The following is an 11,911-nucleotide window of genomic DNA, read 5'->3' on the forward strand; positions in this document are numbered from 1 at the left end:
ACTCGAAACTACAGAAAATTACAACTGATAAGTCTACTATTTCTGCTGCGGAGAAACTAAAATTTTACAAGTCAGTATATCGAATCAAACACGTCACTCGATGATGAAGGAGTCGGGTTGCTTGATAAGAGCCGCAGGAAGACTAATAAACACAGATATGAAAAACAGTAAAATTGAGACTGTCAGTCTCGAGAGTGAGTTAAAATCATATATCCAAAAACAGTTGCATATACTTCAATAATACATTTATTTAAGTTGAAATAAACATTAAGTCATGCAAAAACATACGTGTCATGCCATGCTTAAATAAAATAGTTTTCACACACTACGGGACGGAGTACTTTCAGTAGAACCCTAATCCTAACACTAACATTTTGATCAATCTCAACACTGACATCTCGACTAATCTCAACACTAACATCTCGACTAATCTCATTCCAGCAGAACTAGCACCCAGAGAGCAAAGCTCGACTAGGGTCCTTAACTCTAGTCCGGTCATTTAATGTTCACTATGAGCCTTAACCCTTCGGCTCTCTTATTCCAATAAGACTGGCGCCTAGAGAGCGAAGCTCGACCAGGGACCTTACCTCCAGTCTGGTTACTTAGATTTCCAAATAACCCGGCGCCTAGAGAGCAATGCTCGACCAGGGACCTTTACTCCGGCAAACACACTCTACTAAGCCTAGAGAGCGATGCTCGACCAGGGCAAGTCCTAAACTTTTCTTTTTAAATTTACCAATTTACTCTTCTTCCATCACTCTTGGATATATACAGATACACTCATCAAACTAATATGTTCTATTGCCGTCCCATCCCGAGTCATCAGACAATAATAAATTCAGTGATGAAGAACATGATATGTATATATATATATATATATATATATGAATAGTAGTCAAAGAGCATGATATATATGAATAACAATTAAATGAATAATTTAAACTTGCAATCATTTAATCACAATATCTATTTAAAATTTGCATGACACGTGCATAGCAGATATATGACTTTAACTCACAGCTTTGATGACCTCCTAGCTCTGCTCCAATGCCTCGGGTGGAGCGAGCCGAACAAACGGATTATTTAATTACGAAAAATAATTTATCAATAATGCTGAAACAGTTGACAATTAACCCTAGGTCTAGATTCCTAGGACTTACCGTCTAAAAATTCTCAACTCGGGTAAATTCTACCGAAAATTCGACAGAACCTCACCTACAACACGGACATTTACCCCCGTAAAATGGGTCTAGGACCTGCCAGAAAACACTTCGAATAATCAACATTTATTTTAATGGGAGTTGGGTCCCCAAGACTTCACTAATTTCCCGACTCCGCCACACATCACAAAACTCAACCTAAGGCAGGCAGTCCGACAAACAATTATTTTGAATCACAATATTTTCTAATACTCAATACAATTCAATAAACATATAATATACCAAAGAATTCTAAAATCAATGGACCAGAGAAAATTACCGAGACGCTTGATCACTCGGTCGACTCGCCTTTAACGGCTGGAGTCCGATCGACGATCTGAACACATCAACGGACTCTAAACGACGCGCTGATGATGATTCCCGCTTCCGATCTTCCGACCTGACTCCCGATCATCTGGAGAGATCACTGATGATCTCGGTCGTTGATTTTCAAACGGGGTCCGATCGCCACAAAACCGGTGCCATTGCGAAGCTTGAGCTGAGAAGAGTCCGAATATGTCCTCCGATCATCCATCCCTCGTCGGAGCTCGCTGAAAAAGTCAAAAAACTCCGCTACCAACACTTCGCCAGAACTCCCTCCTCCGGCCACCAAAGTCGACGCCGCCACTGCCAAAAGGAACCTCTCGTCGAGGGGAGTCGATCGCCATCCGACTCGGCCGCCAACGCCGTCGAAAACGCCTGAAATGGCACTGACAGCCGCCTCCACATCCTAACGCTTTCCGCCTCGGCCGACGCCAAGAAGCCGGCATCATGGCGCCTCCGAAACTCGACACCACCGCTGGACGACCTCTCCTCCTTCTTCCCCGATCTCTCTCTCTTTCTTTTCTTTTCTTTCTTCTCTATATCAACAAAGGGTCCCTGAACTTTTCTTTCTTACCATTTGGTCCCTCAACTTTTTTAATAACTAACAATTTCGTCCAGTAAAATTTCCAATTAACCCTTAACCTTTTCTTTAGCCTTTCAATTAAGCCCCTAACTAATTAATTCGGGCCAAATTAGAATTATTGAAAATATATAATTATATGTACACCATTGCTTTTAAATATAAAATTACCAAAAAGCCCTTACCTACATATTTATTTATAAAAATACCAAACATACAAATTTTCATTAAAACCCCATATTAATAAAATTATACTTTTAATCTATATTCTAAAATAAATTTTCAATTTAATCCTAACACACAATTAATTTAATTAATTAATTTGCTAAATATTTTCCAATTAAAATTTAACACTATTAGCTAATTAAAATACACTTTTCTCCAATAATTCTTTTATAAAATATTCTTTACAATTTCTTTCATAACTCTCAATATAGAATTTAATTAAATATATTCATTTGGGAGAAATTTTGAATAACAAAAAATGTAATCTATTTCTCAAAGAATTTACTTAATTAATTTCTTAAAAATTCAAACTAATAAGATATAGAAAATAGCTCCTTTATTTGTCTATCATTAAAATTCAAAATTGCATTTAAATTAGAGTAAAATCTTATTTTTAGTACAAGTTAATTTTAGTGTCTAGTTAAAATAATAAACCTAATATTCTTTTACTTGTTTATATCTTTTATTTTTTTAACATAATTTAATTATAAAAATTTAAATATATTAAAGACACTTATTTTTATGTAATATTATTAAAATTTAAATTTTCTAATAACATAAAAATTATAAATTATTATTTGTATTAGACGTTAAGATTAAACTATTTTAAAAATAAAAACTTTACTCGTATTAATCTCATTTGAATGGTTGATAAAAGTTCTATTTTTAACATATAATATTATCATGATATTCTTCATTAATAGTGAATTTGTCAACTTAGTATCTAAATTTTTTCACTAAATTAAGACATGATTAATAATTTAATTTTACTTTTTTATAGTTTAACTATAATATAATAAAAATAACAATATAATGATATTTCTAACTAAAAATATTTATTTTATATTAATAACTAAAAGTAAATTATATAGTAATTTAATAATATTATTGTAAATATAAGTAGTTTGAAAATGTTTAATTTTCATTGAATGAAGTTGTATTAAAAATAAAAAATTACAGCAAGAAAAAAATATTAAATTTATTATTTTAATTAGACACTAAAATTAACTTGTGCTAAAAATTTAATTTTAATCTAATTTGATAATAAATTAATTTTGAACGAATTTGATACTTGATAATGAATTTAAGGATGAAATTATAATTTTAAATTACCAGTTTAGTTTTTTAACTAACGAAGGAGAATGAGGTAGTAGTTAGTTTATTTAAAATTCAAATAGTTTCTAGTGTAATAAAAAAATACAAAGACCGACCTATATATTAGGCCAAACCACATGGATAAATAATAATTAAACCTTAATTATTAATATGACAAACTTCAAGATTTGTATTATGGATTTGATAGTAAAAAATAATTCCTTACCCATATTTTTAAAAAGTATACCTGTTATTCTTTTGTTTGAAAAAGATTTCTCACACATTTTTTCTAATGATATTAAAGAAGAATTTGTTAAAATTTAACTAAGTCTTTGATAATTTCTATTCATAACATAATTTTCTAAATGATATAAACTAATTTTTAATATTTTAAATTTTTCTTAACAGAAAAATAATAATTTAAAGAAGAAAATTTAAAGAAATTGCTCATAAATCTAAAAATCAACTAAACATCAATCATACCCATTTTAAAACCAACTAAACTTCAATTAAACATCAACAAAATCATTCAATTATATAAAAATTTCTAAAGTAAATAAAAATTAAATCAGCAGCAGCGTTGCTCTCTTGGATGATGTTGACAAATGGCATAATAGCTTCTAAGAGCTCATTTCCTACCATCTCGGGTTGATAATTCTCGTTTCTTTCTCTTACCTATGCAATTATTATTTCTTAAATAAAATCATTTCTAAATTCAAGTATAGGCATTAACGATTAATCTGTTTTTTAACTTTTTACAAGCAAGAAAGAGAGAAAAACTAGTTCAGTTTGACTATTTCTGAGGCGTAGTCGCATTGCCAGTAGGCAAAAAATCAGTAGTGCGTTAGCTTATCAGTTCATTTTCAAACAGCCCTTGTTTGTGCTCCTTTATCTTTCAAAGCCGCTTTGGTTAGCTGATGGAGCAGTCATCTTTACCGTCTACCCCAACTATATCGTATCTCTACATGATATGCATCTTGAAGAGGTACTTCGCATTATGCTCAGAACATGGGGAATACAAATGTCTGAAGTAGCAATATAGATTGCCATGTTCTGGAGGGCATTGCTACTGTATGACTAAAAAGGTATTCCAGTCTGATAGCATAGCAACCCGCTTGATTTCTCCTATCTTCAACTTCAAGGCAAAGGAAAGCAGTTCGTTCATAAAAAGCTCGATCCAAACACTCTCACCGCTCCCGAACAATGGAAGATCAACTACCAAGCAACGACACAACTTCAGTATGAGCAGAGCCGTTACTTAATAAAAGAAGAAGGAAGTGAATCTTGTTGGATCGTGGATCCATGAGATCTTATTCAGTTCGAAAAGGAGCGTAGCCACTCGATCAGCCCTTGAACCTAGCCCTCGGAGCGAAAGAGCGTAAAAAGATCGTAAATGATCAACTTAGGTGTGAGTATCCAAGATTGGTCAAAAGGTTCCCAACAATTTTTTATAATTTAAGGAAAGAAATTAAGCATAATTTTTTATAAATATGGAAATCTACAATACTCATCTTAATATCAATCAATCATCAACAAATTCATTCAACTATATAAAAAATACCTAAAATAAATATATATTAAACGATCCTAAAATATTTTTTATTGCTTTGTGCTCTTATTTACGTAAAAAAATTAAATATATATTCTATTTTATTTAAGTGAGAAAATTAATAACAAAGAAAATCAAGTGTAAGATAGAGAAAAATGAAGCTAAAATGGTTAGAAGACCCAAATTATAATGTTTGACATTTCTATAACTTGTTTTTTTAGTTTTTTTATTTTATTTTTTAAATCTAAAGTTTTGTTTTTGAAAAACAAGCTGAAAAATCACTTTTTATGATTTTTCTAAGTTTGTAAATTTGTTTATTTTATATATAGACCCAAATTAAGGCTGTCAAGTTTATAGATAAACTATCAAGTCTGTTAAGTTTATATATAGGTTGTCAAGTCTCTACTTGAAATGAGGTCTTATCTTTAGGAAGAAAAAAGAGAGATAAGAGGTGCATCTAGATGAGTGAGAAAAAGAGAGAAATATGTGGGAGAGAGTGTCTTACAATAAATCTAATAACTCATACTACCTAATCAATTGCCATGAAAAAGATGTAATTGATTGGTAAATATTTTTAATTCTTTTTAATGATATAAATAAGACCCACTTATGTGTTCTAGACATATGTTCTTTTTTTTTAGCTCTCATCATCAATGACTATGGTTCTTCCACTTTTCCTCTGATAATTTTCACACTCCTCTGCCTAATTAACAACTTTATTGGATTGGGATGCCTTTAGAAATTATATGAGCATGCATATTGGAATTATCACATGATAAAGCAAATTAACCAAATAGAAAGAAGACTTCTTGACTAACTATTCCCATTAGTACTAGCAGTCAATTGAAATAAATATGAAATATTAATTTACATGAGGTGTTTTGTTGGTGATCTTTCTTACACTAAAGTACAACACTTATGTGAGAAGATGATTGTTATATGCTAAAGATTTGTTCAAAGCTACATCAAAGTAGAAGAGGATTTTAAGTTTCAGCATGAGGTAGAAAATTGCACTAATGGTTCTTTAAATATTGTCCATGTGTCGTAACCATCTCTAATTTTATTTTGTATTATTAAATTTCTTAATATTTAATTATGGTATCACTAAATCTCCTGCTGTTTATCTTCGCTTAACTAATCAACAAAAAATAACTAGATAATAATATGTGTGTAACTTTTTTTATTTTTAAAAAGTACAAATTGATTCTTCTTTTCCACCTCAGCTATTTATATTCTACTTGGATTCTTTCTCATCTCCTCAAATAATTCAGATTAAAAATCAAAAAATACACCTCCATTTTCTCCTTACTTCTTTTTTCTTATAGTCTCTAGCTTTTTTGAAGAAAGCTGGACACAACTGTTGTACACTTAGTTTAAAAGCTAAAATAATATGTTTTTTATGCAATGTTTTATATACATATATTTTGATGTGTTGTAATGCTTAAAGTAAGCATGAACTAAGGGAACAAATTCAGGACAGTAGTTAGGAGTAGTTGTATGCTCTTAGAGTCATTTTCTCCTCTTAGAGTCATATCCTTCAGTGGTATTATAGTTCTTTTTTGTTCTTAAAAAGGGTAGTGTGTAAGAGAGAAAACAAGTAAGAAACCTACAAAATAACCACAGTTCAAATATGGCTGCCAAAGACTTTTCAGCAGCTTCTCCTCCCGTTTTCAATGGTGAAGATTATCACCTTTGGGCCTTTAAAATGAGAACGTATTTGAGAGCCTTTAATATGTGGGAAGTAGTAGAAACAGGTAGAGATCACCCTCCACTAAGAGCTAATCCCACTATAGCTCAGATCAAGCAGCATAGTGAAGAGTGTGCAAAGAACTACAAGCTCTTGCCTAAGAATAATGGCTTGTGAATCAGGCAAAGAAGCCTAGGATCTCTTGATAAATGAGTTCCAAGGTAGTGATAAAACAAGGAAAATGAATTTGTTGAACTTAAAGAGGGAACTAGAAAGAAATAGAGACTACGACCGAGTACACTGACAAGTTGATAAAGGTAGTCAATCAAATTCGTCTACTTGGTGAGCAACTTCCTGATACCAGAATTGTGGAGAAGGTTCTTGTGAGCTTGCCTGCGAGGTTTGAATCAAACATATCATTATTGGAGGATTCAAAGGATCTGTCTCAGATCACACTTTCAGAGCTCTTAAATGCTCTTTAAGCCTTGGAGGCCAGACGATCCTTAAGGCAAGAAGAGGCAAGTGAATATGCATTTTCATCAAAAACAAGAGGCAAACCTCAGAATAACAAGGATGGAGGGAAGAAAAGTAGTGACAAAAATGAAAAAAAAAGTTGGTGAAAGCAGCAAAGACGGTGAAAGAAAGAAAATTTCTCCTTGTAGTCATCTCAAAAAGACCAATCACCTAAAGAAAAAATGTTGGTTCAGACCAGGTGTCCAATGCAGAATATGTAAGAAGTTTGACACATTAACAAGTTTGCAAGTTTAAAAACAGCACTCAAACTCAGCAAGCACAAGTTGCTGAAAAGCAAGAATCTCAGTGACAGGAGGAGCAGTTACTTATTGCCTCTTGCTATGAAACTCAACTTTGTAAGGAAGGCTGGCTTATTGACAGTGGATATACTTATCACATGACACCAAATTCTTCCCTATTCAAGGAGCTGAATACATCTTATATCTCCAAAGTCACAATTGGCAATGGAGAAAGCTTCAGGTATCAAATATATTCTTAATGTGTTATTTGTACTTGAAATAAGTCAAAATTTATTAAAAGAAGTATATCTTGCATTTTGAAGACATGTTGATAGATCATAAATAGTTATATTTATTGTGTTTAATTCCCTTACATTTTGATTGGATAATGTGCTTCAGCCTAAAGACATGTTTTAAGGCATTACTTGTCAGAAACTAAGTCTTTTAGAGAAAGAGCAAAAATTTGTGCAGAATATCATTTTCAATAAGGCGTGATCACGCCTTACAATCCATGAGCTGCTGGAATCTGCAGAAGAGAATTTCAAATTTTCAAGATAAATTCATGGTGGACTCACTTTTATGTAATTTTTTTTTTATTTTAAAAGTGCTGGATAAAGAAAACTGACTCCCATATTATTTAGGATTTTAATTTGTTTAGATTACCCTTTATGTTATCCTTCCATATAGGAATAAAATCATTATAGAAAGTTTATTTCTTTTTTATAAAAATTATCTTATTAGGGTTTAGGTTTGACTTTCTATATAAGGAAGCTAGTTCTACCAAGTAAAAGGACTGCTGAGAGTGCTTTGATTATTTATTATTTTTCTTCTTCTATTCTTTTCTTGTGAATTTTTACTCCACCATGTGTGGCTAAATCTTTAGTTTCTGATTCAATAGTGAATAAATTCCAATTGTGATTTCGTGAAGCTTTATGCTTAATATTATTCTTCTTTAATTCAAGTATTCTTTATTTCTTATTTTTATTATTTATGAATTTTTTATATTGATTGAACTGACGACTCAATTTTGATATTGATTTTTCTATTGCTAAACTTTGAGTTTGTGATCCGTAATTGTCACGAACGATTAACACAAGTAGCAAGGAGCTGGCTCATGTGTGTGTGATTGCAGCCTTTTCGAATTACATAGCTTGCATGATAGGCTCTAGGGAAATAAAGGAACAAGGTTAATTTAATTGCAGCTATCTCAATTAATTAATGTTGGTTTAGTCCTTCTTATTATTCTTAATGCTATCATTGAGTTGATATGGAACGCTATCGTGCCCAGTTGACTAATGGTAAGTTTTGATTTGGATGTTGGGTTTGAGTCAATTATATTAGGAAATTCTAACTTGTTGCGGCTGTTTCGAATAAGTAGACTAAGTACTTAAATAGAAAAATTGATATTTTAACCTATGATTATTATTACAATTGGATAAAATTAGCATTATTGAATTGGAAGTTTGTTAAGATTGATTTTTATTTACTTTAATATTCAGCTTTCATTATTTTCTGTTTATTTATAATTTTGGTTTAAACATTCAAAATCTCTTCATTTTTATTTAATTTTGAAAAGCTATTCACATTGGTTCCCTTGGGATTCGATTTCGTTTTACTATTTCTACAAATTAATTTAGAAAAATCAGTAATTTATTTTGAAGAGTTTCGACAACCCGTTCACATGTCATGCATTATTTATGATCCAAAGTGGTAGTAAATTATTCACAGTAAAAATGAAAAATAAAAGCTTTATTGTGAATTGGAAAAATACTAATATTCTTGCATACACTACCACTATAAATGATTCTAATACATGGAAGAAGAGATTTGGCCTTTTCAACTACAACTCCTTAAACATAAGCATGAAAAAGCTCTTGTTCATAACATGCCTGCAATTCAAGTGAATGATGTAGTGTGTGAGATCTGTTAATTTGGAAATCAAACCAAAAACGTTTTCCAATAAATCAAGCTTCAAGAGCTGTTGAAAAATCGCAGCTCATTCACATTGATGTGTGTGGAACAACGGCTACTCCAACTTTAAAAGAAAGCAAATATTTCATCTTGTTCATAGATGATTTTTTAAGAATGTGTTGGGTTTACTTTCTTCAACAAAAATCAGAGGTAGCTGTTGTATTTCAGAAGTTCAAAGCATAGATTGAAAAGCAAAGTAGTTTTCAAATTAAAGCAAACATATCTGATAACGGAATAGAATATACTTCTCAAGAATTTGATAAATTTTGTTCTAATGCACCATCGTCAATTTAAAAGTCCTTGCACTCCTCATCAAAATGGAGTGGGTGAAAGGAAAAATAGAAAAATTATGGAGATGGCTAAGTGTCTTTTGTTTGAAAAGAATATACCAAAGATGTTTTAGGTAGAAGCTGTACACACATCTGTATACTTGCTAAACAAATTTTCAACAAGGGCTCTGAATAAAAGAAAACTCCATATGAATCTTGATTTGGGTTAAGCCTTCAATTGATCATCTTAGAATCTTCGGCTCACCATGCTATGTGCATGTTCATGATGTTAGAAGAAAGAAGTTGGATCAAAGGTCTTTTCAATGTGTGATCCTTGGTTACAACTACAATAAGGGTTATAGGGTGTTTGATGTGAAGACTCAGAAGGTTATTATTGCTAAAGAAATAAAATCTGGAATTGGGACAAGAAAATTGCTGAATCTTGTTCCAAGTATTCAATTCTTGACAAAAAACCCTAAGGACAAGTTGCAACTATTCTAGAGCTAGGGTTATATGGCAGTCCAAATTGTGACTCTAAAGATGCTGTAAGAGGAACTATACTACTCTTAGATGTATGCGCGGCAGAACCTTCATGTTTCAGAGACACTGCAAATTTAGAAGCTTGGGTTGATATAATGAAAGACGAATTGAAGATGTTTGAGAAGAACAAAACTTGGCAACTAGTTGACAGACTAAGCCATAGAAATGAATTAAATGGGTTTCCAGAACCAAATACAATTCGGATGGTATTGTTAATAAGCTCAAAGCAAGGCTGGTTGTCAAGGGTTTTTCACAGCAATATGGAATTGACTTTGATATATTTGCACCTATTGCAAGAATGAACACCATAAGGCTTCTCATTGCTCTTGCCGCTCAAAAGGGTTAGAAGCTCTTTCAACTTGATGTCAAGTCTGCCTTTCTAAATGGTCAGCTTGAAGAGGAGATATATATTGAGCAACTAAAAGGTTTTGAAGTTAAAGGCATAGAGGATAAGGTGTGTTTATTGAAGAAAGCCTTGTATGGCCTGAAACAGGTACCAACACTTGATCAATATGGGATTCAACAGAAGCAAAAGTGAGCCAACTCTTTATGTTCAAGAAGTTGAAGCTGATCAATTACTTGTGTTAATATATGTTGACGATCTGGTTGTGACAGGAATCAGCTCTGTTCTTGTAGATAAGTTCAAAACAAAAATGCTAAAAGCATTTGTGATGACTGACCTTGGGGAACTATCCTATTTCCTTGGCATTGAGATTTCACAAACTCAACAAGGAATTTTTTATTTTGTCAAAGAAAGAGTGCTAGGGAGATTTTACAGAATTCTGGAATGGAGAATTGAAAATCAATTGATATTTCCTTGGCTCAAAATAAAAAGCTAAGTGCTATGAAAATTCAGGAGGGAGTTTATAGAAGTCTCAATTGGATTTCTCTTATATCTATCAGCTACAAAACCTGATATTACGTATGTTATAAGTCTTCTCTCTAGATTCTTCAAGTGAATTACACTTTAAAGCTGCAAAAAGGGTGTTGAGATACATCAAAGGGTCTGCTAAACTTAGAATATGGTATTCAAGTGTACCTGAAATGAAGTTAATTGGCTTTGCTGATAGTGATTAGGCTAGTTCTTGTGATGACATGAAAAGCACTTCTCGATTTATTTTCACTATGATCATGAGTTTTTAGTTAGTGTTCAAGAAAGCAAAACAAAATTGCTCGGTCAACTGCTGAAGCAGAATATATTTATGCTGCTGTTGCTTTAAATCAAGTCATTTGGCTTAGAAAAACGATGAAAGACTTAAAGCAAGAACAAGTTAATGCAACTCAGACTTTTCGTGATAACCAATCAGCTGTGGCTATTGCAAAAAATTTAGTGTTCCATGGCAAGACCAAGCATAAAAAGATTAAATATCATTTTGTTCGAGAAGCTGAAAAAGGGAAAGAAGTTATTTTGGTGCATTGTACAAAAGCCTTACCAAGATCACGGTTCATACGGCTGAAAGAAGCCATATGCATGTCCAGCAATTGTGCCAAGGAGGAGTGAAGAAAGCTGTGACACAACTGTTGTACACTTAGCTTAAAAGCTAAAATAAATGTTATTTTATGTAATGTTTTACATGCATAGATTTTAATGTATTGTAATGTATGATAATGCTTAAAGTAAGCATGAATTAAGGGAACAAATTCAGACAGTAGTTAGGAGTAGTTGTATGCTCTTTCTAACTCTTCCTACCTACTATTTTTGTATGACTTGTCTATAAAA

The 11,911-nt window shown here is 32.1% G+C and overlaps 1 protein-coding gene across 1 annotated transcript; it reads left to right on the forward strand.

Moving 5' to 3' along the window:
* Nucleotides 1-6,602: 6,602 nt before the first annotated feature.
* Nucleotides 6,603-11,692, forward strand: LOC107261874. The gene is made up of 5 exons (XM_048373492.1): nt 6,603-6,832; nt 9,945-10,102; nt 10,153-10,397; nt 10,583-10,684; nt 11,339-11,692. The coding sequence occupies exons 1-5, from the start codon at nt 6,603-6,605 to the stop codon at nt 11,690-11,692; spliced, it is 1,089 nt and encodes a 362-aa protein (XP_048229449.1).
* Nucleotides 11,693-11,911: the final 219 nt, after the last annotated feature.

Source organism: Ricinus communis, chromosome 1 (assembly GCF_019578655.1).
Source record: "Ricinus communis isolate WT05 ecotype wild-type chromosome 1, ASM1957865v1, whole genome shotgun sequence".
Lineage (NCBI taxonomy): Eukaryota > Viridiplantae > Streptophyta > Magnoliopsida > Malpighiales > Euphorbiaceae > Ricinus > Ricinus communis.

Coding starts and splice junctions, on each gene's coding strand:
- LOC107261874 (XM_048373492.1), top strand. CDS start 6,603: ATGGCTGCCAAAGACTTTTCAGCAGCTTCTCCTCCCGTTTTCAATGGT. Junction 6,833..9,944: donor TTGCCTAAGAATAATGGCTT/GTGAATCAGGCA, acceptor TCATGATGTTAG/AAGAAAGAAGTTGGATCAAA. Junction 10,398..10,582: donor AACCAAATACAATTCGGATG/GTATTGTTAATA, acceptor CTAAATGGTCAG/CTTGAAGAGGAGATATATAT.